The following is a 26,829-nucleotide window of genomic DNA, read 5'->3' on the forward strand; positions in this document are numbered from 1 at the left end:
ACTTCCTGGCTTGCTCAATTCCTACAATATGCAAATCCTCTACGGAGAGGCCAAAATAAGAAAATTTACTCAACACAGCTCGTTTCCAGCTCGAATTAAAACCATCATACATAGCCAAAGAGGCTAAACCCGCCTGTCCAAAACTCAATTTTAACCAAAATCGAAAAATACAGCACCAGTATAAGGATTCCAGCCTAATAAGCCCAACTTCTCTTCTGATGACAGCATTCGGAGCACAACACGGTACTTGCAAAATGCATCTAATAAACTTAGTCTGGATAGCCTCCAGTAGGGCAAAATTACTTGCAGGTCCCAGTTGGGCTCCATATAAGAGCAAAGGCAGTACTTTGGCTGTATAAAGTCTCACTGTCACGGGTATAAAGGCAGCACCATATGTAAAATGATAAGATTGGATCTTATTTACAACCAATTGAGCAGACTGCCTGATGGAGTTAAAATGGGCATTTCTAAAGCCAACAGAGTGGAAGGTAATTCCTAGATATTTAACGGAATTAACCTGATCAATCTTGTGTCCTTGTATGGACCAATTATAACACCTAGCTCGCTTAGTGAACACTAAGACTTTAGTTTTACTATAGTTTATTTCAATAGACTCTTGGTTACAAAATGATGAGAACAGTCTTAGGGCACGCTTAAGGCCTACAGGTGTCTGCGACATAATAGCCATGTCATCCGCATATAATTATATGGAGATGTGCCTATCGGCTAACTTTGGTGGATGAATAGAAAGGGTGGGCAAACAAGTAACCATAGAATTAACATAGATGTTGAACAAAGTAGGAACAAGTATACAATGCCAGAGTATCCCACACTACAATTTTCAATACTCTTCCAAAGTTCAACTTTTAAAAGATGTTTACATAATGCACTGAGGGCCAATTGTCCTGAAAAAAACTAAATAATGCCACTGGCTGCATGAACAACACATTGCTGTAAATCCCTCCCTTGACTGAAATCCCCCCAACCCTCATCATAGAGAAGCAGGAGTAAATCGCCATCTGGAAAATGTCTTATTCCAAATCTTCTTAAATACTTACCTCTGGAGGCAAAAGGACATCCATAGGTGTATAAGTTGGCCAATATCCCATTGTAAGTATATTTACTGTTAAATCTATATTGCCTGAGTCACTTTGATTCTGCATATACTAAATTTGATAGAGAAAAAATGAAATAAAACGTTTGAAGACATGCTAATATGCAGATTTGAACGTAGACAACTACTATTTATTTATTTATTTAAAATATTTATACCCTGCCCCTCCAGTACACTGCTCAGGGTGACTCACAACATTTATAAAATAGAAACAATGTAAAATAAGACTAATAAAATTAACCAAATTAAGTTAAACAAGTTAAAAATCCAAGCTAAAACCACAATCAGAATTACAGTTGTTTTTAAGTTTCAAATTAAAAGTTATTTAAAAATCTAAAAATTATAAAAACTAAAGAACATACCAGATATAAACAACAGGCAAAACATTTTAAAAGCCCCTTTAAAAGATGTGTTTTTAGTTGTCTTTTAAAACACTGAGGGAGGGAGCATGGCAAAGCTCTTCCAGGAGGGCATTCCAAAGCTGAGTGGCCACAACCGAAAAGGCCCTGTCTATAGTCCTCCCCAACCGGATCTCTGTTAGTGGCGAGGCCATGAGCAGGGCCTGAGATGAAGAGTGAAAGGCCCTGGCAGGTTCATATGGGTGAATTGCTATTTTCTAGGTTCAGATCAAGTTTATATACTAAAGCAATTTCAAACAATTAGCTATTTATAACAAAACAAATTATCAATATTCTTAAAAGAACAACTAAGTAAAATATATCAACTCTATTATTTAACAATTGAATTCAGACTGGTACATGCTATTCTTTTGATTAGGCCCTTGGCCTGAGGGCTCTCCTAATTTTTTGTACAGCTGTTTTTTGAAAGAAGTGATCATAAAGAGAGCTGGGTCCAAAACAAAACTGAAGCAAGGACTAATGGTGGTGGTGGTAAAACCACTTTTTCTGCCCAAGTCCATAAAACAATACTACTAAGTAATTTAATGCGTCTTTCACTTCCTCCCTTTTCTTCCATATAAATGAATATTTCCACTGACTTCTATCAGAGGGAGGGAGGGCTGTGATGTAGACATCATTGTGGGTGGATACAAAACTTGCCATTTTATTTGGCACTGGAGTTAATACAGGCCAGACAATGGTACATTTCCACCAGATGATTCCATGACTATACCTCCCCAGTTTTATAAGCAATTCACTTCCATGGGGGAAAGGAATGCAGTTTGGCAAACAAATGGGCAGTGCAAATGAGATGCTAAATTCTGCTAATCTCTGCTGCTAAATTCACTATGCTTTCCTACTGAAGTTGAATTTACCTGTTTAAACTGAACCATAACATCTTTGGAAAGTTCCATATCCTTGAACATTCCTTCCAGTTTACTGGTGAAAGCACCACCACATTCTATAACAGGAATAAAAAAAGAGAGACCATGTCTGCCACAACTTTGGCTGCCATTATGAAACATAATGGAGCCAACAAACATTTCAGAAACATCAAAGAATAATCATATGCAAAGTATTCTATATTTTAAAAAAATCCTTTATTTAGAATACTAGTTGGAAGAAGACACCTTTAAAAAAATTATGTCTCACTTTATACAGGACTCAAATGAATAGTTCAAGAACTATATTTTATTTATTATTATCACACACACACACACACACACACACCAGCTTTTTAATGAACTGTATAATGGTATTTCCAAATGCTTACCATGCTTAAGTTTAGACAACATAGATTTCTCTGCATCTACTGAAGCACTTTTCCCAACCAGAAGTCTTTTGGCCAAATCTTTTTTATAAAATGCTTCAAAGACATCTTTACCTGTATGGAGAATATAAAAACAAACAAAACAAAGCATACACTGTGAAATTTAATTCTCTTTTTAATTAATTTATTTTATTTTAACATTTATATCCTGCTCTTCTTCCAAGCAGCTCAGAGTGGTGTACATGAAACATCAAAGTCTTTCTTCCAGAAAATGAGAGCAATGGTTTTTTATAAACCATAAAGGGGAAAAGTCAAATAGGTGCTTCAAAGAAAAGTATGCATTCAATAAGCATGAATAATTCTTTTACAAAATATTTGGAAGAGAGTTTTCTCTTCCTTCATATTTTAAGCAGCTCCTGCCTAGCCTTGATTTACCTAATGAAATGCTCTCTGTCTATTTGCAACAGCCACACAATACCCTCTGCTCTTCCCTCAAGTAGTGGTGCACATCTTCTCCAACACTATGAGGGTGGATAAAGGGCTGCACCGGCAAAGAGAAGCTGGAGCCTAGCTATGTTGGAGCCTAGCTCCACAGCCCAGCAGGGGTGAAGGGGGAAGCAATTTTCACTTCTCTCCCCTCTCTACAAAAGCATTTTTTCACTGCCACAAATATGTCTGAAAGTCAGACATATTCCTGGCAGTGAAAAGCAGGCCTGTAACCAGCCTCAAAAACTTTTTTTTGGGGGGGCTGCAGAAGTCAGGGGAGGCAGGTTATAAAATGTTCAGTGAAAACAGTCAGTGAGGCTGGGGAGGAAAGAGAATTTTTTGGTGTGGCAGGTACACACCATGCCACCAGCTGGCTATGGGCCTGGTGAAAAGGGTTTTTGGAGGAAGGAAAGAGAACAAAAATCACTTTCCCCTACCCCTCCACCCATGCTGGGCTGTGGAGCAAGGCTTCAACATAGCTAGGCTCCAGCTACTCTGAGAGGGCCAAGCCATTCTTCTGCTTTCATAGCGCTGGGGAAGATGTCAGCCAGTACATCCTTTTCCATGCTATCTTAATTTAAAAAAAACCAAACCCCAACAACAACTAGATCCCACCCTTCTCAGCAAAAGCAACCCATGGCAGTATACAATTAAAAATACACAGTTCTAAAAGCCACAACATAGTAAAAGCAAACTATAACAAAACCACAACTAAAGACCCAAAGTCACCTTCTAAGTATCAAAGCACCAACTTCCCATAAAGCTCACCAAAGAGCCAGGTTTTAACATGATGTCTGAAGGATGGGGAAATGGGGGAGGTTTGTGGGTACGTGTCTTTTATATAAGACATTTTTCAAAGAAATCCATTCCTATTTATACCTTGTCAGCCTTCTGAAATCTCTCATTGGCTTAGTTTGTAAATGGGAAACCACACCATGGGAGAGAATAGGAATGAGCGTGCAGGCCTGAGAGCATTAGAAGCCACATTCAGGTAGCAGGAAGCCATGGTTTCCTGTTACAGTGGAACCACTTTAATGTCTGCAAATAACCATTTGAAACACATAAAGGATACATTGGTCTACTAGGTATCCTCCCCAATAGAGGGGATGCTCCCAAATCCACCCTAACCCTTTGAACCCAAGAGTATATTCTTCCTTTCAGCAACACTGTTGAAAAAGAGAACACTCTACTCATCACTCCAGTCTCAATATTTGGACTGAAATCAATCATGCTTTTCTAAAGGATAGCAGGGATAGTGAAAAACATTTCACATACTTAATTTTTACCAGATAAGCTTAGATAACCAGATAAGCTTAGATTGCAACTGTTTGCCTATACACTTTGGCTTGTATCCAAAGAGCCCTTGGCATGAAATAGAACGTTTCCTTTGAGTGACTTTGAGTGCTAATTTCTATCCATTCTTCCTGCCAGCTGCAGCTCGTGTGCTTTCTCACATGCCATTCTAGAGGTCCCCAGACCCTCAATGATGACTTTTTGTAAGTAGGGAACTAGAAATCCTCAGTCCATAAACAGAAGCCCTCTTGGGCACTTGGGGTACAAGTCTTTGCATAGAGAGAAAGGTAACTACTCTCTATTTAGCATTTTTAACAAAACAAATATCTCACATTTTTTCCACAAGGGAAGTTAAACAGGTGAACATATACATAATCCAGACAATATCAGAACAACATGATAACATATTATAATGATAGGATCAACAACAGATTACCAGTTCAACTTTTTAAAGAGGCCTTTGGGGAAGCCAAGTCTTCACCATGCACCAGAACACATTTGGTGACAGGGCCATACAGATCTCTCTAGTAAGGGCATTCTAGGGTGTTTGCATCCTTTTTATTTTAGTTGAGAGACTGGGAAAAACAAAATAATTTCCCACAGATAAATATTTTTTCTTCCAGATTGATGGGGCAAAAGGTGCCAGGAGCTATAGGGCTAGAAGTGAGAGACCTGGGGGGTCAGGCACCACTTCTTTACTGACTGCATTTCCCCCAAGTAAGCGGGGGGAGGGGGGTGCAACAGGTTGCTTACCTGTAACTGATTATCTGGGAGTGATCCATTGATGTTCATAAGCCTGGGTGATTAACGAGCTCTCCCCAGGTGCAGGAAGTTATTGCAAACCCCCCTTCAAAACACTCCTCCCAAAGTTAGCCTCTGCTGCAGAATAAAGATCAAGAGCATAGTGTTTCACAAAAGGTTAACTCAGAAGACCAAGTAGCAGCTGTACAGATATCACTTGTCCTTATCCCGGACAAATGTGCTGTGGATGTGGCATAGGCCCTGGTAGAGTGGGCTTTAATAGTGTGTGGAGGCTCCACATTTCGAAACTATAGGTCAAGAAGATCAATTCCACTAGCCAGTGAGCCAGACGTCGCCTGGACACAGGGTGGCCTTTTAGCTTGCCCTTAAATGCCAGAAACAGCCACTTAGTTTTACAGAAGTCCTTAGTCCTTTTTAAGTAAAACAGGAGGGACCTTTGGATTGGACCTCTAATGCATGCAGAGATCTCTCCAGGGGTGAAGAAGGATTCCTGTAGAAGTGGGAAACACTATGTCTTGATTTATATGGAAGTCAAAAACTATCTTTGGCCAAAATGTAGGTCCATGCACAGAAGTACCTTGTCAAGGTAAAACTGCATAAAAGGTATGTCAATTACACACATGGACAAATTTGTTGGTACCCGCACAGCTCATTGAAAAAGTGTTTTATACCCCCTGAAAAGCGATTAAATAAAAAGCAATTGTCCCATGTATACCTGCATGCCTTTGATATGTCATCGAGTAAAGCAAAGCAAGTGTGAAAAGAGATAAAGTATTGCTTATTCTACAAAGATATTCTAAAGTAGCCTAGACACATTTGTTGGTACCCCTAGAAAAGATCATAAATAATTGAATTAGAGTGATTTTTCAAATATGATTAAGAAGTTCAAGGTCCATAGGACTGTAGCCAACCTCCCTGGATGCGGCCGCAAGAGGAAAATCGACCCCAGAATGGACAGAAGGATAGTGAGAATGGTAGACAAAAAGCCAAGGACAACTTCCAAAGAGATACAAGCTGAACTCCAAGGTCAAGGTCCATCAGTGTCTGCTCGCAACATCCGTCGCTTTTTGAGTGACAGTGGGCTCAATGGAAGAAGAACCAGGAGAACTCCACTGTTGAAAGAAAAACATCAGAAAGCCAGACTGGAATTTGCTAAAATGCATATTGACAAGCCACAATGCTTCTGGGAGAATGTCCTTTGGACAGATGAGAGCTTTTTGGCAGGTCACATCAGCTCTATATCCACAGACAAAAAAATGAAGCTTTCAAAGAAAAGAACACCATACCTACTGTGAAACACGGAGGAGGCTCGGTTATGTTTTGGGCTGCTTTGCTGCATCTGGCATGGGGTGCCTTGAGTCTGTGCAGGGAACAATGAAATCTCAAGACTATCAAGACATTCTGGTGCGAAACGTACTGCCCAGTGTCAGAAAGCTCTGTCTCAGTCGCAGGTCATGGATCCTCCAAAAGGATAATGACCCAAAACACACAGCTAAAAGCATCCAAGAATGGCTAAGAACAAAACATTGGACTATTCTGAAGTGGCCTTCTATGAGCCCTGAGTCCTATTGAACATCTATGGAAATAACTGAAACATGCAGTCTGGAGAAGGCACCCTTCAAACCTGACACAGCTGGAGCATTTTGCTCAGGAAGAGTGGGCCAAACTACCTGTTGACAGGTGCAGAAGTCTCATTGAGAGCTACAGGAATCGCTTGTTTGCAGTGACTGCCTCTAAAGGTTGTGCAACAAGATATTAGGTTAAGGGTCCCAACATTTTTGCCCATGCCATTTTCGTTTGTGTTATTATCTGAAATACTCTGTTGCATCAAAACTCTAAAGCAAAGTCTGACTTTTGTTAAATGTGGAATAAACGATGGGTGCCAATTACTTTTGTCAGTTTCAAGTTATTTCAGAGACAATAGCGGGTTCTTTTTTCGTGGAGGAGTGCCAACACATTTGTCCACGTCTGTAGTAGAGCTGTCAACTCACTAACCCTTCTGGCAGTGGTTATTGCCCCAAGAAAAGGTAAAACTTACCTTTTACCTTTAGAATGTCAACAAGTAGGTGGATAAAGGTAATCCAGTTGACATAGTATACCTGGACTTCCAAAAGGTTTTCGACAAAGTTCCTTATCAAAGACTCCTGATGAAACTTAGTCATGGGATAACTGGACAAGTACATGTGTGGATTGCTAACTAGTTGAAAGACAGGAAACACAGTAGGTATAAGTTCCGTGTTTTCACAATGGAGGGAAGTAAGAAGTGGGGTCCCCCAGGGATCTGTATTGGGACCGGTGCTTTTTAATTTATTCATAAATGATCTAGAAGTAGGGGTAAGCAGTGAGGTGGCCAAATTTTCAGATGATACCAAACTCGTTCGGGTAGTGAAATCCAAAACGGATTGTGAGGAACTCCAAAAGAATCTCTCCAAACTGGGGGAGTGGGCGACAAAATGGCAAATGTGCTTCAATGTTGGCAAGTGTACAGTGATGCACATTGGGATGAAGAACCCCAACTTCAAGTATACGCTGATGGGATCTGAGCTGTCAGTGACTGACCAGGATAGGGATCTTGGGGTCATGGTGGACAGCTCATTGAAAGTGTCGACTCAATGTGTGGCAGCTGTGAAAAAGGCCAATTCCATGCTAAGGATCAAGTTTCAATGCGGGGGGAAAAGGTAAAATACCTATGAGTTACGCTTACAACAAATAATGCCTTATTGATTCAAAATAATTATATTAAAATCTGGAAGGAAATAAAGATAGACTTATGTAGATAGATTGACTCCGTCGTTAAGTGGAAAAATTTCTGTTATCAAAATGAATGTTCTTCCTAAAATGCTATATTTCTTCCAGACAATACCAATAATAAATAAAATGTCAATTTTTGATCAATGGCATAAAGACGTAAAGAACTTTATTTGGCAGGGCAAAAAACCAAGAATAAATTTTAAAAACCTAACGGATGACAGGAAGAGAGGAGGTTTTGCGTTACCAAATTTTAAATTATATTTTAAAGCAATATGCCTAAATTGGATGAAAGAATGGATTACATTAAAAAATCCAAGACTGTTATATTTGGAAGGATTTGATATAAGATATGGTTGGCATGCATATCTATTTCATAAGGTAAAAGTAAATAAAGACTTCTTAAATCACTATGTTAGAAAAAGCTTATATATGGTATGGATGAAAAACAAACTTGTGTTAGAACCAAAAATTCCACTTTGGGTATCTCCACTGGAAGTTATATCTAGAAAACAGAAAAATATGCAACAGACCTGGTCTATGTATCGACAACTGCTTGTTCCCCAAGGTGCAAAATACGAACTTTAAAAACTAGATCTTATGCAGGATTAGAATATTTCTTGGTTTCAGTATCACCAGATTAGCTCCTTATTCAAGCAAGATTGTAAAAAGGATCTTAATCAAAGTCAGAATTTGAACAACAGTTGTGTGACAAGGAAGAGAAACTAGTTTGTAGGATGTATGATCTGTTATTATTGGAAGATACAAAAACAGAAGTAGTGAAAACTTCAATGATTAAATGGGCTCAGGATTTTGGTTAAAATATAGACTTGGAGAAATGGGAAAAACTATGGATAGAAGACATGAAATACACTGCCTGTTCTAATTTAAAGGAAAATAATCTTAAAATGATATACAGATGGCATCTAACTCCTAAGAAGTTGGTTTTAATGTACAAGAACATGTCAAACAAATGTTGGAAGTGTAGAAAAGAGGAGGGTTCCTTTATATATTTATGGTGGATTTGTAATAAGTCTAGAGGCTATTGGGATTTAATATACAATGAGCTTATGAAAGTGTTTAAAATGACTTTCCCTAAGAGCCCAGAAACAATACTATTAGGCATTGATAATAGCTCATTGCATAGGAAATACTGGATCCTCTTTATGTATCTGACAGCAGCAGCAAGATTGACATTTGCATTCAAATGGAAAGACATCCATTGCCCGAGTAAAGAGGATTGGATACTTAGAGTTGGCAGAAATGGCAAAGCTAACAGCATTATCCCATATAATAAAACCCTTGGTGTCTGCGTCCGTGTCTTTTTCGGGTGTTCTGGGCATGCGCGGAGCAGAACACACCGAGGGAGACAGGGACGCAGATACCGGCCGCCATGTTGGCCGGGAGGAGGAGAAGCGGCGGCCCGAGAAGAAGTGGCCGCTGCCGAAGACGGGCGGGGGGAGGAGGCGGTGGGTGAAGCCGGCCTTGGCGGCGGCGGAGCCACAGTGGAACCTCGGCCAGAGGACGCGGTACAGCCTCAGCGGCGGCAGAGCCACAGCCTTGGCCAGAGGAGGTGGAGGGCTCAGGCCGCGAGGCGGCACGTTGTCGCTTCTGTAAGGGGGAGAGAGGCTGCCTGGAGGAGCCGGCGCCGCCGCAACAGAAGCGGTGATAACTCATAATGCCTCCTCATACAACGCTGCTCAAAGTCTGAGTGCTCTGTTCTTCAGTGTTTGATGCAAAAGAGAAGTGCATATCTTGCAAGCCGATGTACTGTGATTCCCACAAAAACATAAAAGGCAAAATTTATGGTGGTTTGTAGATGGAGGTTTGCTGCCACAATTCGTGCACTTCTTAAAAGTCTTTTTAAGAAAGACTTTTAAGGGACCACAATAAATCCAAATCCAACAAATCCAACATCCGAGTCACAAAGAATAACCAAAATAACAGTCCAAGTCAAAGCCACAAATAGTAAAATCTAACTCACTCACCCTCAACTCACAGAACTGAACCAATTCAAGGAGTCGCAGCCACCAAGGTGTTAATGCTTTAGCAGTCGGAAAGGAACTGGATAAGATGGTGCCTAACCGCCAAAATTAATGGATGCATTGTGCATACAGGGTAGACTGCAACACTACAAGGAGCATGAAGAATCCACCTGCTAGGTTCTGCACAGGCACAGAACCCAGGCTAACAAATGGCAACAGACCATGATCCAGACCTTCAAGCTTCAGGGCAGGAGGAAAACTTTGGCCTAAAACCTTTCTAATTAGGAATTAGAAGACTTCCTTCACTTCCTGCTTCCTTTTTTATATAGAGAGCTGCTGATACTCTGACATTTAAGCAACATGGTTATACTTAGCTGCTCCTCCCCAGGGGCAGAGCTGTAGTTGTGCACATGGGCTCAAACAACTCGTGCACAGCTGCTGCCAGGACCACCTCTAGCAATTTCTGGAGCTGCCTTCATGACTGGTACCTCCTTTTCCCCTGCCACCGCTGTGGGTGCCCAGTAGCACCCTGGCGGCAGTGACCCCCCCAGGGTTGGAGCTGGAGGCCCCTGAGGAGCTGGGGCCCCAGGTTCTTTGAACCCATCGGCTCAATTATAGCAACAACCCTGCCCCCCCCAACTGACTGAGCAGCCCGGGTAGGCTGCACTGTTTCTGCTGCTCAGTTGGCCGCTGCACATGCACAACGGCCAGCTGAGTGGTCAGCACAGCACTCGGCTGGCTTGCCAACCACTCAAATCGACTGAGTGACAGGGAAGGGCAGCCGGGCAGGGGAGTCAGGAGTGCCGCCAGGTGGTGATGGAGCAGGGGTAGCACTGCCAGGAGGCAGTGTGGGGGGGACTGACAACCCAAACACAGGCTGCCTAAGTCCTTCCTATACCATTGTTGCCCCAATGGTCATCAAGAAAGATTTATACAATTTATAACACTCCCTGTACTGAGGAAACATTTCAACATAAACATACAGATTTGGCCAAAATCCACAAAAAACCAAATCCGCAAGCATTTTGTTAAGTCAGAACAGCACTTTTCCAATTCTTCCATTCAAGCTGTTAACACACACACATAACAGAGACATTTCTACCGGCCACATATATCAATTCTATGGTATTTGGTTTAAAAAAAAAATCACAAGTGCAGAAAAGGTGTGGTTTACTTTACATTGTTTATAAAGAGAGCTTCTTACCATGGATAAATCTGAATATGATCATAATTTTGTCAAGGATTCTTTCCAGTTCTTCATCTGTTGCCTCTTTGTTGCCGGCTCTTAGCTTTGAATCCACATGCTTTGCTAAAAATATTGAAAATATATATTTTTTAAGTAATTTTATTAAAAATACAAACAAAAGTAATCTTTCACAATTCACCTGTTTTTCAGATGTCTGTTAAAATTGCCAATTATGCTGCATGCATGCTCAATGAGTGCTTTAAAGAAGTTTAAAAAAACATTCTGGCCAAAAGCTTACAATGAAAGAAAACAGGACACAAGATGAAAGGAAGGAAAGAGAAGAGCAAGTGTAAAGTAATACCAGCTTATAATCAAAGTTAAATAAGTTGTTCTGGTAAGAACTAATCTGCCTACTTTCCTTTCACTATAATCTTAATTGATAATTACCATCCTCATGTTATCCCATTTCAGCCTTAAATATTCATATGTCTGCCATCTTGAATTGGGGTGGATAACATCATCACAAACTACGCTCTTGAGCGGGCATCCCTATGTGTCCCTACACCTGCAGCAAATTTGGTTTAAATCGGTTAGGCAGTCCACAAGTTTTTATTTATTTATTTATTATTAAAACTTTTATACCGCCCTTCCAAAAGGCTCTTGCACCTCAAACGTTCATGCATCCACCATCTTGCATCAGGGTGGATGACATCATTACAAACTACACAATTGAGGTGTCCCTATGTGTTACTCACTACACAGGAGCGCCCTGCATGGGGAGAGTAGCTTTTTAAACTGTAAACCTCCCCATACATCAGCTAAGAAGCATGGGGAGGTGTAACATTTAAATAACCACTCTCCCTGCTTCTCAGCTGATGTGCAGATTTAAAGAATCAGGGGCAAGAATTGAGAGTGGATGAAGCAGTCTTTGCTTTCCTCTTGTGCTACTCCTTTAAATGTCCCCATGTGCCAACTGAGAAGAGGGGAGAGTGGTTATTTAAACTACATACTAATTTAGTTGGGGGTGGTGGTTAGTGAATAACTGAAATTACCCCCTGCAATAACTAGACTGGTATACAGGGAGGTGGCCCGCAAATGGGCAAAACCGCTATTTGAGAACAACCTGTATATGTCATAGAATTTTTTATTAATGTGCTTGCAAAATGGAAGTAAAAGGATTTCAACTGCAAACATTATTCATTTTATTGAATAATTACTATATGGTAAATTGGAATCACAGTAAATTGTCTTCTACAAATTACCAAAAGAATTATTTAAATTTTCACTGAGCATATTCCAGTGTAAAAAGAACAGAAGAACCTCAATATTCAAAGAGGTTCCTTTCTAGGTAGCAGCCCACAGATATGGAAACCATGAATATTGAGTAATCAGGGGCTATGGGATTGTGGGAGTTAGGTGCCTGATTGGCCAAAATTTGGCCAGTTTTTGTGAGGCAGAGCTTCTTACTGTGCTCTGCTGTCACCCCTGAGTCATGCTGTGCCCCCAAATTGGCCAAGAATTGGTGTCCCCCACTTTTCTATTTAAAAAAAAACAAAAACAAAGACAGGAGCCTTTTTTCCGCATATGCCAAGGTCGGGTTACTTTTTCCCAACTGCGGATAATGAGATCCACCTGTAGTACTTTCAGCTAATTTCAGTTGCAGAACTGCACATGCAAAGTTTGGTATCAGTAGGTCATCAGGAAGTATGACTTTATTTCACACAAACCAAATCAATCAACCAATTCTTCAATATATATATTTTCATATAAAGCATTAAGAAGAAACAGTCTGAATACAGGAATGTACAGATAGTCAGTAAAGGAACAATAGAGAAGTATTACATCAGAAAGGCAAGGGGGGAAAAACCCAAAGTTCTGAAAATGAAGCAGGAAGACTAGTTAATAAAACTCTTGCAAGGTTAGAAACAGAAGCAGACAGTAAAATAGTAGTTACAGTGACCTGGTGGATACAGGTTGCTAATGCAGAGGAAACGTGAACTAGATGTAATAAAGAACAGCACAGGGAATTGGTTAAAAGTACTTTCCCCATTGTTTTGGGGACCATACGTTTTCCCCATCTAGTAGTGTTTTTCAGTAAAATTCTGAAGCATGTTTCTTTTTCCATATATCTACTTGCTGTACTTGCTATTGTGTTTGAGACAGGAAAAATATTTTTTTTTTAAGTTGAAAAATTTAAAATTCAATCTATTAAAGCACTAACATTTATGGGCATAACTTACTGAAATATGGTTGGGAAGTTATGTATACAAGAATGGACCTGCAACAATGTATTCATTGTTCAGATTTTTTGTAAAGCCAATGTATCTGCACGTTTTCCCGAATCTGCTGGTGCTTCCCTCTCACCTGCAGGTACTCCAGTTATGTGTCCATAAGGATAACAACATTTCCAGCTTTCAGAAACAGATAATAGATGAATATCACCTCACCACCTATTTTTTCTTTTTCAGTGCTTCAGCTATCCTAAATGTTTAAATAAAAACAGTGATTGACATCCTAATGAAGCACTTGGAGAAGGATGTTGTGCTAGCTATCTGCACCAAGTCTGGAGCTTGCATTCCAAACTAGTGTTGGACTACCGGAAGCATGCTTGCATAACAGTGTGCAACTGCAACACTTTTCATGAGTTTTAAATGCAACTGTGCAAATCCCTGACTTTTTAAGTGCAACAATGTGATCTGCTTACATAAGCAGAACTTTATTTCTTATGTAAGTGCTTCTTTAGCCAGGATGTCAGCCAGTGCTTTCAAGTTTGTTACTTGATGACAAAAAACCAAACCAACCAGAATTAAGCCATACATTTCAACTGAAGGTATAACCAAGGTCATCTCCATCTCCTCTATCTCACACAACAGAGGAAGATTTTAAAAAATAAACAAAAATCTGACGAGAATACAGAACTCACAAATTATAAGAATACAGAACTCACAGTCATAACTTTATCTTCATCAAACCTGTATGAAGCAATCACTAAATAAGTTGAAAATAGTTTCACCCAAGTACATTTAATAAATTCCCACAAACAAGCCAAAGAATTTTCCAAAGCCACAGGGTTTTCCATTGCCTGTTACAGAACTTCTAAAGAGTTCTGTGTAGATATTTGATCTTATACTTTTTAAATTGCTCTCCAGATTGCACTGTGGGAAACTTCTCTTCTGAATGATTAATATACATCAGCACCAGCTGTCAGAGTGCCAAGTCAATGGAAGTTTTAATAGCAGATATGGTTAAACCATTACACATTCTCAAATTGATGCATATTTTTCTAAAAACTAGTGATTCATCCTATTCCCCATTATATTATCTATTCCCTAGATAAAAACTAAATAAAGTAAAATTGGAAATAGAGTAGATTTTTTCTTTCCTTTCTTAAGAGAGGCCGATTAAACATTAGAACTATCAAAGTTTATCTGTTTTCCCAGCAGGTTTTCTATGAAGGTGTGTGTACACTTAAGCAAGCATATTACCACATAAATAAATATCTGCCCAGAACAGAGAATATGAACATACACTGGTGTTAAGAGATTGTGCCAAAACAGCAATCCAGGTGGGTCAGTTTCTTCTTTCCAGCCAAACTCTGCTCTCTAAAATTTTAGCAGTAGTCATAACCACTGTTGTTGAAGATGTAAACTAGCCACAAGTCTGGTATGTCTTGACATAGGCTAAAACATTCATTGTAGATCTTCTACATCACGGCTGTTCAGTTTTGGCCCTCCTGCAAATGTTGTCCTATAAATAGTCCTGCAGACTATTGGCTACTGTGAATGGGGATGTTGGAAGCTATAGTCCAAAAACATCTGGAGGGTTGAGGTTGAGCAGCCCTATTCTAGATTCTACTTCAAGTGAGTATATATAGGAAGGATATATGCCTTCTTTCTTATGCCATGAATGCTTGCCTCCCACAGGAAGTTTTTCACACCTGGCTTTTAGTTCGCATCTCCTCCGGAATGGAGGTATGTGTTCACATATCGGCCAAATTAACCCTGAAGTCCCTGCAAGCTGTCAGCGGGCATTTCACACACAATTTGGGTTTTTCATTGCATGCTAGAGTTTACCCCAATTTATATCTGGGGTAAAAACAATCCACTTTTTGTGGGGTTTGGGGGTTTTTTTACTTCAAACTTGCAGTAAAGCCTTGCAGAAAAGCCACGGGAAAGCCTGCCGTCTGGGAAAGCTCCAGGTGTTTGCTTTGGAACCTAGAAAGAACCATTGGTATGGATGGCTCTGTTTTCTTTCATCTGATGACCCTGATAATACTAAGCAGGATAACACAAATTATTACTACCTCTTTTTGAGCTTCCTGAAACAGGACAACATCTTAACACTGGCTAACATCCTGATTAATGAAGCACCAGTGCTTTTGAAAAGTTCCCAACCAGAGTTAAATTTCAATGACCTCTCCTTCCTCCAGAATACCTCTCTGTCACTCAAAAATACTTCCCTGAGGGCTGCATGACCCTCAGGGACAGGTTTTCAAATCGAGTAGAGTGCTTGCTGGAGAAGGGGTGGTTGTCAAAATTTGTCCCCACCACTGAGCCAGCAGTGAGCTAGTTAGTTGAAGCAATGGAGCTTCTTCTGTTGCACCAATGCTTTGTTAATCAGGCATTCAGCCAGTATGTTTGATATTGTAAGCTACTGTGGGGGGAAAGTAACAACCACCTGAATTACAGGATGCTGTATCCTACTAATTTGAGATTTTGAGTCAGTCCTTCAAAATCTTATTTCTCAGCAATTTAATTCTGCTGAGCAAAGTTGCAAGTGACTTTTTAAGCAAATGACACTGCTGTCAGTCAAATAAAAGCAGGCAGAGACACATATGTAGCAGAAAAAACCATGGTCTTAAAGTAGGCTGCATACTTAGCACACAGAGAAGCAAACCTTTCCTCAGAATAGGAACTTAACCTCATTACGATGGGTTATTAAAACCATATTTGTATAGAAAAATATTTATACCTATCAGTTCTGCTGGTTTATTTGGTCTCTTGTTGATAAATGTTTCAAATGATTCCTTCGTCAAGTTTATAAATTTCTCATTTTTCTGAAAACACACTTCTATGATATGATCCACTTTGTCCTTAAAATCTAGCAGCTCTTGCACCATATCCTTGTCCTTTTCAGGATTTACCACTATTGTTGTCCCAAAGTTCTGCAAAACAAAAACACTTTTGATAATCAAATATCTGAGTGCTATTTCCCTTTCTCATCCCTTAGTATTCCCACCCACTCCAGATACACCCTAACATAATTTCAGTGATTATAAAAGTCATTTCATCAAAATTGGCTTTAATACAACTGAACCATAAACATATTTCTTTAATACAACTGAACCTTAAACATCCATCCATCCATTTTTCTCTTAGTCGTACCCATCGCTAATCCCATGTGTGGCAGCTCTCGTGAGAGTTCGTGAGCAGCTGCCAGACAGAGACGGGGACAAGTAAGTGGGGGGGAAATGGCAGTGGGGAAAGAAGATGGCAATGAATGACCAGACAGCAGAGAAAATGGCGGGGGCAGGCAGAAGAAGCTGGCAGAAGCCGGACAGGAAGAAAACAATGGCGGCGGCAGGTAGAGGAAATGGCGGTTGCGAAGCGGGGGAGGGATGGCAGCAAACTAGAAGGGCAGATGCTCTGTGACCAGCCCAGCTAGTACACACTAAAACTGATGAAATGCGCTGCATTTAAAAAAAAAAAAAGATAAAATATTTCAATAGATTTAGAACGAATACTAAATTATTTTATACTGAGAGATGCTAAATAAGAGAAAATGGATAAATATAGACAAATTAATAAACAATGGTTAAATTTCTATATGGAACATTGAGAATAATTGTATGAATGAACCTTTGGATGAATTTTAACATACTTTTAATTCCAATGAACATTTAACACAAAAAAATAGCCTCCCACAGAATGTGAAGGTGACGCCCTGTCTCTGTGTGTGTTCTTTTTCTTTATGAGAAAGGAAGTGCACACAAGGAGTACCCATATCATCATAGCCAAATGCAACTAAAATGATCAGAACATCCAAGAGCAATCAAGTTTCTGCCGTGGATGCAAAAGTATTACAGAATTAAAAATAATAGTATTGGACAAAGAGAGTGGTTGTTATATTGCCCCCAAAGTGACTGCATCAGCTGCACTAATTTCCAGTCTTGTACCTCAAATCAATCTGGGAATGCAAGCAGCCACTTTAAAAAATATTATTTTTATTTAAATTGCAAGACATAACCTTGTTGTGATGTATAACACCATAAGAGAAATAAACACAGATCTCTTCTTCCTCCCCTGTACATTTTTCCCCTTTGTAAAAACAAAAATCTAGATTAAACTGAGGACATAAACCTAGTTTGATGGTTTTCAAGTAAAGATATTGTTTTCTTTTTATTGTATTAGTTATCATATCTTGCCTTTCTTCCGCCAGAGAACACAAGGGCTCACACAGGGTTCCCAGGCAGTCAACCATACAGGTACTGAGCAAACCTGGACCTGCCAATACAGCAAGGTGGCTGTATCAGATGGCCTCAGTTCATGCCCTGGAAGATAGCGAGTCAGTAACCCTTGCTCTATGTCTTTTCTAGGTAATGCTATACTTAAAATAAGCTCATTTGCATGTTTCTCTTTTCTTGTTGCATTTATTACCTCAGTCTTCTCCCATGAGGGAGTAAATATTACATAACAATACCACATAAGGTTGAATTGATTTGCTTATTTATTTATTACATTTATATATCACTCTTCCTAAGAGGAGTCCAAGCAGTGTACATGGTTATATTTTCCACACAGCAACCCTATGAGGTAGGTTAGGCTGAGAGGTCAGTGACCCAATGAGTTTCATGGCTGAAAAGGGAATTGAACTCGAGTCTCCCTGATCCTAGTCCACATTTGTGATCAACCCGGTATGTGAAGACAAAATCAAATTCAGGTGACTTAGTTCAAGCATGAGACTTTCAAAATACTGTCAATATAGTAATTGAGTTTCAGAGTAAAATCCAGTGAAATTTGTTAACCCTAAAGTAAGTTTTTCCATTGAAGTGACATCACAGAAGTTGCACTGTTTGACTGAAGAGGTGTTAACTAATTCCATTTCAAAGCTACAATAGAAAACCTAAAATTAGTCATTTATGAAGACGGATCTAACTATCTCTATCAAGATCATCAACAGTAGGAGTGTGGTGGTGGGGGGAGGGGGAGGTGTCTAATTCCAGAATGGCTCTGGTAATGTATCTGAAAATACTGACATCATCTACCAAAACCCTTGAACCAGGGAGCAGTTAACCACATGTGGGCATGAGACTTGAAGACTGCATCCTCTCAAAGAGACCATTGCCTTCTTTAGCATTAGGGACTACGAACTCCACACGTTTTCTTCCTAAGTAGTTCAGAAAGACATCTGGTGGTATTCTTTTGAACCTCTGTCCATTCTTCTTCAGAAAGTGCAGAGCAAAGGAAATGGTTTTCAATGTTGCATGATGATATAAGATGTAAGAAGTCTTTGAAATAAGAGTGAACTACCACTTCAAAGGCTATGTTCTACAGTGAAATGCAGGCAGTGCAGACCTGCCCGCATCGCTGCAGGGCTCCACCATTCCCTCTAAGGTGTGTGCGCACACTCACAAGTTTTTGGATTTCCGCTCAGTTCAATTTAGATCCCACTCAGGTTGAATCAGGAAGGCCCCATTCTGAATGCAGTTGTGCACACACTGTCTTGATACTGCCACCCAGAACAAAACTCATTCCGCACAGAGATAAAAAAATTAGAGGGACCTCTGCAGGGCTCTAACACATACAGCAACACTGCTATACAAGAGGACTGCTCCAGTATAGCTCACCCTTGCACGATTGCAGGTCATGCGCTACTTGCATTGGGAACAATGCAAGTAGCATGGAATCCACAATCACACAAGGATGAGCTGTACTGAACAGCCACCTTGAGCAGCAGTGCTGCCATGTGTGTTAGAGTCTTGCAGAGGTCCCTCTAATTTTTTTCATCTCTGTGCGGAATGGGTTTTGTTCTGGGCAACCTGTTTTGTTCTGGTTTTCATTTCCTTTGGAAATGAAAACCATTTCCCTGCAGTGGTGCAGGCAGGTCTGCACTGTCCACATTTCACTGCAGAACATGTAAGCCTTTGTGTTCTCTGCTTTACTCCTTTCTACTTACTTGCTATGGCAGTGCTTTCACAGAGCCTTCCCTTCATTCATAAAATTATGCTTGCAACTGTTTTGTGCTTATTGTACTGTGTAGAAACTGCAGCCTGTCAACTCTTTGATGTCAACTCTTTGATGTCTATCATCAGTATTCACAAGCTGATTATGTAAACAGCCAGCAGTACTTAGTTCTGCATTAAAAAAAACCAGGTTGCTTACCTGTAACTTATGATCTCTGTGTGGATCCATGGTCACTCACAACTGGGTCTTCTGCGCCTGCGCAGTAAGCCATGGGAGAATCTTTAGCTCCTTTTAGGCGTTCATTGTCCTTTTAAGGCCTAGTGATATCAGAGCCTTGAAAGCGAGCCTATAGTTCCAGCAGTAGAGCACTTCCCTCTTCAGTTCCTGAAACGGCCACAGCGAAGAGACTGATAACATCCAGAGATCGAAGACAACAGCCAGAATCACAGCAGCACAGGTGTGTAAACAGCACATGTCCAAAAAGAAGCTAGGATAGGGGACAGCTGGGCAGGTGTTGTGAGTGCCCATGGATCCCCACAAGGATCATAAGTTACAGGTAAGCAACCTGTTTATCTCTGTAGGGATCCATGGTCCCTCACAACTGGGTGAGTGACTAGCTCCCGTGAAGAGGAGGTGGGTGCTAACGGTTACAGTACTTTAAGATCGTCCAACCAAAACTGGCCTCTGAAGCAAATCGCAAGTCCACAGCATAAGGTCGGGCAAAGGGCAGGTCCGAGGACCAGGTAGCAGCCCTGCAAATGTCCTTCATGCTGATGCCTGACATGTGGGCAGCTGAGGTAGCCATGGACCTAGTGGAATGTGCCCTGACTTGGAGGATAGCTGAATGCCTTGCTTCTTGTAACAAAAGAAGATCAGCTGAACTAGCCAGTTGGACAATCTTTGTCCTGAAATGGCAAGACCTTTACTAGTCCCCATATAGAAGATGAATAGTTTGTTCGATCACCTGAATGTCTTTGTGTGGTTCAAAAAGTAAAAGGAGACACCTTCTGATGTCCAGGGCATGCATAGAACATTCAAGAGAGGTAGAAGGCTCACAGAAGAACGTAGGCAGCACAATGTCCTGGTTGATATGAAAGTCTGATACAACTTTAAGACAGAAGTTAGGATCCAGGTGAAGGATAACCTTGTCCAGATAGAATCTGGTATAAGAGGAATCTGCCCGTAGTGCAGCAAGTTCACCGACTCAACTCACCAATGTGATGGCTGCTAGGAAAGCAGTTTTCAGGCATAACAGTCTCATGGAAGACGATAGCAATGGTTCAAAGAGGGCCTCTGTAAGAATGGACAGCACAAGTAAGTGGCTCCAAGATTCAAATGGTGCCCGCACTAGAGGGTATAGGTTGTTAACCCTTTTTTGAAAGTTTTTAGAGTCAGGATGGACAAAGATGGATTTGCCATCCCATCCCTGGTGGTATGCTGAAATGGTGGTTAGGTGAACCTTAATGGAGGTGTTAGAAAGTTCCAGTCCTTTAAAATAGGCAAGGTAGAGGTGTATCTGCCGTATCGAGGCCTTGAAGGGGGCCAAAGCCTTTCAAGGAAGCATAGGATATGAAACACTTCCATTTGCACTTGTAGGACCTTCTCATAGAGGCCTTTTCTTTCATTTAGCAGAATATTGTCTAGAAGTTCAACCGCCACGCTGTCAGCAAGAGGGACCTCGGAGTGTGGTGGAAGACTTGACCTCCTTCTCTTGTGAGGAGATCTCAACGAGGTAGAAGGTGACGGTAAGCATAGCTGAAGAGCTATCCTTTGCATAGCTGAAGAGCCAATGGGAACCATGGTTGCCAGGGCCACACCAGAATGCATTGTGTGTGCTCTTGGAGGATCTTTCCTATTATCCTGGATAACAACAGGAAAGGAGGGGAAAGATAATTAAGCCTGCCCTGTCAACGCAGTTGGAAAGTGTTTCCAATTGATTCCTTGCCAAGGCCCACCCTAGAACAGAACGTAGAGCACTTAGTATTGTCCACTGTGGCAAATAAGTCCATGGCAGTTTTACACTGCCGTTGTACAAGAAGCCATCAGGCCCAACAAGCACTGGATGGAATGAGCTCATTGTCTATGGTGGTATCACTATGGGAGACCACCATGGGAGAAATGGCCTGTATGTGTTCTGCAGGTAAGTATGCATGTTTCAAGCCTGCATCCAGGAGCGCATTGGTGTACTGGAGGGCATGCTGGGTGGGTGGTGGTGTCAGAATTGGTTTTTTTTCATATTGATAGCCCCAGATCTGCCAGAAGAGAAAGAGTAAGTTGCAAGTTGAACAGCAGAGTTGACTTCTCTTTTGCTGTAAAAAGCCAATCATCTAGCTAAGAGATGGCTGATACACCTTGGACACAAAGGAAGGCAATAACAGCTGCCATGCACTTCATGAAAACCCTTGAGGCAGTACAGAGTCCAAATGTGAGCACCTTGTATTGGTAGGCTTGGCGCCCAAGCAGACGCACAAGAACTGGCAGTGCTGAGGATGTATAGATATGTGAAAATAAGCATCCTTTAGGTCTAAAGATGCAAACCATTTCTCCTCCCACAGCAGTGGAAAGATTGACTGTAGAAAAATTATACAAAATTTGGAGGTCTGGACAAATTTGTTCAGTTCTCTCAAGTCCAGGATGAGGTGGGGCCCACCATCATGCTTAGGGACCTGGAAGTACCTGGAATAGAATCCAGTGTGCATGGAGAAAGTTGGAATTGGTTCTATGGCATCCTTTTGGACTAGTGAAGTTACCTCCTCTTCAAGGATAGGAGTTGCATGAGTGTATTTTATGCCTGCATGGGTGGGTATAGAATCAAATTCGATAGCATAGCCATCATTCACTATGCATAACACCCAGGTGTCTGTTGTTATGTGTTATATTGTTATGACGCCCGAGATGGACATCAGCTCAGGAGAGGGGCAGAGACACTTCCAGGTCCAAAGCATTAAAAAGACTGCTTCGGTTGCTCTTGAGATTTTGCTTTTTGTCGGCCCTTTTGGTGGTGGTGGAAGGGGCGTCTGGAATATTGCCTAGATCCACCCAGTAACCACCTCTATCTTGGGAGGGCTGAAGTTGGTAACTTTGCTTCCAGGAAGGTCGATACCTTTGATGGTAAGAGGAAGACAACTGAGACTGAGCAATGGTCTTGGCAGTAAAGCACTTTAAAAAAAAAAACACAATTCCATGGTATCATCTGTGTCCTTTGAGAACAATCCTTTCCCATCAAAAGGAAGAATCTCTATTTTTTCTTTCTTTCACTCCTGGCTCTAGCTGTGTAGAATGGAGCCAAGCATGATGGCAAAGCGCAACAGATCCAGCCAACACTTTTGATTCAGTCTCAGTAAGATGTTTGGTGGTGCTCAGCTGTTGTCTTGTAAGGTCCGCCAACTTTGAGAGGGTCGAAAGGAACCTGCCCTTGAAAGGCTCAGGTAGAGAGGCTGCCTCTTCCTTCATGTTGTCCCATAACGATTGCTGGTATTTGGCCATGTAGGCCAAGTAGTTCGCTATCTTGAGCGAAAGGCAGCCCAAGGAGTAAAGCCTCCGAGCTATAGCGTCCATCTTAAAATCTTATTTATCCACTGGGCTGAGTGTTTTTGCGTGGATTTCAAATGTAGCACACAATAAACTACTAGTGAGTTTGGCCCTGGCTATTTAAACAGGAAGGGGCAGGAGGCCTCCTGGATCCAATAGGAGCCAGTGTGGTGTAGTGGCTAGAATTCTGGACTAGGACTGGGGAGACCTGTGTTCAAATCCTCATTCAGCCATGAAACTAGCTGGGTGACTCTGGGCCAGTCACTTCTTTCTCAGCCTAACCTACTTCACAGGGTTGTTGTGAGGAGACCGCTCTGTACACCGCTCTGTATGCAGTACACCACTCTGGGCTCCTTGGAGGAAGAGTGAGATATAAAATGTAATAAATAAATAAAATAAAATATAGATTCTCTAATTTATTGCATGGCAACATAGCAGTCACTGGAGCCGACCAAGTGGTCTTAGCAGCTGCCACCAGGGATGGTAGCATTGGAAGAGCCATGGGGTATGCCACAGATGAGGATGACAAATAACTATACACTGGATCTGTGACTGTAACTTCTAGTAGAGGAATTTCAAGGGCTAAGGCCTTAGCCATTTTTTGGACTTTGGCCTGGTAGGATTTCGTTTCTTCCAACGGGGAGTCTGAAGGCCTATTACCATGTTTTCATCGGGTGAAGTTCCCAGGTGTACTTCCGACACATCCGAGTCAGGATCAGAGGTGTGCGAAGATTCCCCATCTGAGTCAGGGTCCAGGGGGGAAGGATCTGTAGAAGCCAGAAGTAAGGTAAGAGATAGCGACACCATTATAGACAGAGGACATACTGGCTCAGAAAGTATCGGTGGAGTAGGAGTTACTGGATGAGCAGGGATTTTTGGAGGCTCAGAAGTCAGCAGGACCAGCAGTATCGGAGTGTGTGGTGGTGTGGGAGGTCTCGAAGGCACCGGTGGTACAGCAGGTTTCTTGAAAGGATCCCCAGGAGGAACATTCAGTGGGTCCGGAAAAGCTCTCCTAAATTGCATAGTCTTCCAAAGTTTATATTCTTCAAAATCACAAGGAAGGGCTGGAGAGCTATAAAGGAGTGAGGACAAAAGCATTCCCTAAGCCTAAAGTGAGGTGAATCAAAAGCCCCTGGAGAGCTATAATAATCCAGACGATCACAGGGTGCACGCGAAGATGAAAAATGATAACGCTCTCTCCAAGGTAATGCCGAAGGGCATTGTGGTATAAGTGTGGACAAACCACTTTTTGGTGTCTTTGGAACTGGTATAAGAGATTCAGGTTCTTCAACATCAAGACCCTGCAATAGGGTGAACCCCTTACAGGTAGAGCCTGAATGGGTTGAGTTCGCAGAACCTAAGAGACGTTCCAGTTCCTGGCACAGCAAAATTTGGAGAGCCAGTGAATCTAAGCAGGGTGTCGCTGAATATTAGGGCAAACAACGTGATGCTCATTGGACTGGCTTCATTGTATGGGAAATCACTATTGGTGATGATGGAGAAGAATGAACTGGAGGAAGATGATGAGAGTCTGTAGACATAATAGACATCGAAGCCTGTATAGACGTTGATGGCGCCAACTGTGCTGGAGCCAAAGTATGAGTTGGTGTCAATGAAGTGTGTGTTTCCACCACCACCGCTGAGCATCTCAGAGTTAGGATGTCACATTCGATGCCAACAGAGTTGACGTAGAGCGCACTGGCACCACAGGTCAAGGTCTTATCGATGTCGAGGAAGCTGAACTCAGTCATCTCAATGAGGTCAGCACAGCAGGTCAAAGGGAAAAAGATGTCGCAGTCTGTGCTGACGCAGGAGAAGGCGTTCTCTCCAGCATAGAGGTTGAAACCGTCAGCCCTGACCCCGAGGAAGACTCAGTTGGAGCCAGTTTTGCCATGGACGATGACCCCGAGGAGACATGCTTCTCCTTCTTGTGGGGTTCAGTAGACACCTAGTAGTCACGATCATATTTATGTTTATGCCTTTCGTGCTCTCTTTCCATGGGCTTCTTAAAAGTGTCTGTCGATGCCGAGAGTATGGACATCAGCAGTATAGGTGCCAAGGTGCCAACCTACTAGCCTGAGGTTTTTGGCGGCAAAGGCGGTCTCAGTCTCGGAGTCTCTGGGCAAAGGATATTCTCATACAGGAACGCCTTTAATCGAAGTTCACGGCTCAGTCATGTCTTCTTTTAAAAAGAGAGACAGACTTTACATGTGCTAGTGTTGTGGGAGTCACCCAAATTAGGCAGTCAGTATGTCCATCCGAGGAAGGCCTAGTGCCTTTACACGTTGAACGCTTGAAGCTCTTTGGGGCAGACATAGGTTAATCCAGTACAGTCCGTGTCAGCCAAAGATGAGAGAGAAATGCCAAAACAGAAGGAAGTAGCAAGCCAAGTCCAGTGACAGTCCGAGTTAGAATACCGAATTTAGAAACAGTCCAGAACGATAAGAGAAGAGTAGTCAGAAAATAGTCCAAGTCAAAGTCAAATATCAAGTGAAAAAAGTCTCTACATATCAAACAGGAGCAGATCCTTCCCAAGGCAGAGCGAGCAGTGGACGAGAAGGAACTGAAGAGGGAGCCAGTTGCTGGTACCATAGGCTCCCTTTCAAGGCTCCGATATCACTACACCTTAAAGGGTCAGTGGCCTAAACAGAGCTAAATATTCTTCCATGGCTTATTGCACAGGCTCAGACGATCCAGTTGTGAGGGACCATGGATCCCTACAGAGACAGACGCTTATAGTCAGACAATTGTGAAAGCCATCTCATCATAACATATGGGAATGTAGTTTGAACCTCCTCCTGAGGGTGGATTTTAAAAACTTTCCCCTTGAAGCTGCTATTAGCCCCACTACGAAAAGACAATGCGTACCCATATTGTACCTGTCTCTGCCCCGCCCCCCCCGGATAACAGTAGTGTGTGTGTGTGTGTGTGTGTGTGTGTGTGTGTGTGTGTGTGTGTTTGCGTGTGCGTCCTCTGTTTTGATCAGGGATATGGGAGAAAAGGTTTTAAACACCTTTCCCCAGTGTCACTGCCCCAATTCAATGCCTTGTGGTGGCACAGAAAAACACAAAAACCTGGAAGACACAGAAGGGGCAAGCACCACTTCAGAGGAGGCAGGTGAACTTTGTTTAGCCCCCACAATAAAAGTTTGATGAAAGAAAAACAATGGAATATTTCACATTAATGCTGACATCTTAAGTGAGCCCACGGGGAACTGCTTTATACAGTATATACTGTATACACTGATGCCTTGTGTATATATTAATTGATGATGATAAAGAAAAGCATTCCAAGTATTTTTCTGTCAAGTGATCCAGCAGCCCAGCAATGAAGGTGATCTACTTGTTTGTGGGCCACTTATCCCCTAGGCCAATCCCACCTATCCTATAGCAGCTTTTAAGCAAGCAAAAAATATGTTGAGAGATCCGATCACAAATCTTCTGTTTTATGTATTTTGGTTCTAAAGGCACAGAACAGATAGTAATCAGTAATTGTGGTAAAGCTGTCATGTTAACACCCTCACACTGTGAGATAAGATTATTTGGTACTTTATGTATACTATTCTCAAAGTACATGTGACAAGATTCAATATTAACAATGTATTGAGAAAAGTTAGCTTTTGCTCAATAGAATGGAGGCTTAGCTTAAAGTGATGTGCAAATTCATGGGAAAGGATCACACAGGAAATCAAATGACTAATTCTAAGAATTCACGAACCAAGATTATATTTGAACCAAGTTAGAATATAACCAGAAGATAAGGTCTAACATTAAAATGCAGAACATTATGGTTTTGGATCTACCTGAACATAAAAATAAAATATTTTTATTTCTTGAATCCAATATTTGATTTACAGTAAAACAGCTTTAATTT

At 41.5% G+C, this 26,829-nt stretch overlaps 1 protein-coding gene and 1 long non-coding RNA gene across 8 annotated transcripts in view; one reads left to right on the top strand and one right to left on the bottom strand.

The window, feature by feature from the left end:
* Positions 1–26,829, top strand: part of LOC128349897 (uncharacterized) — a 67,050-nt gene that overhangs the window by 27,492 nt on the left and 12,729 nt on the right. Inside the window, exons 5-8 of one of the 2 annotated variants that reach the window (XR_008319058.1) lie at positions 11,453–11,636; positions 14,683–14,807; positions 17,681–17,837; positions 21,058–21,170. This is a non-coding gene — a long non-coding RNA (uncharacterized LOC128349897). The remainder of the gene's footprint in view (positions 1–11,452; positions 11,637–14,682; positions 14,808–17,680; positions 17,838–21,057; positions 21,171–26,829) is intronic. The other variant, XR_008319059.1, reaches the window with a different exon arrangement.
* CUL4A (cullin 4A) overlaps positions 1–26,829 on the bottom strand; it is a 105,053-nt gene that overhangs the window by 22,275 nt on the left and 55,949 nt on the right. For all 6 annotated transcript variants that reach the window (XM_053307158.1, XM_053307155.1, XM_053307157.1 and 3 more), the window contains 5 exons: positions 16,214–16,406; positions 11,261–11,365; positions 2,786–2,896; positions 2,388–2,473; positions 1,059–1,166 (listed from right to left, as the gene is read on the bottom strand). In XM_053307158.1, the coding sequence (XP_053163133.1) occupies positions 1,059–1,166; positions 2,388–2,473; positions 2,786–2,896; positions 11,261–11,365; positions 16,214–16,406 (603 nt within the window). The remainder of the gene's footprint in view (positions 1–1,058; positions 1,167–2,387; positions 2,474–2,785; positions 2,897–11,260; positions 11,366–16,213; positions 16,407–26,829) is intronic.

The sequence above is a fragment of the Hemicordylus capensis genome, chromosome 3 (assembly GCF_027244095.1).
Source record: "Hemicordylus capensis ecotype Gifberg chromosome 3, rHemCap1.1.pri, whole genome shotgun sequence".
Classification (NCBI taxonomy): domain Eukaryota; kingdom Metazoa; phylum Chordata; class Lepidosauria; order Squamata; family Cordylidae; genus Hemicordylus; species Hemicordylus capensis.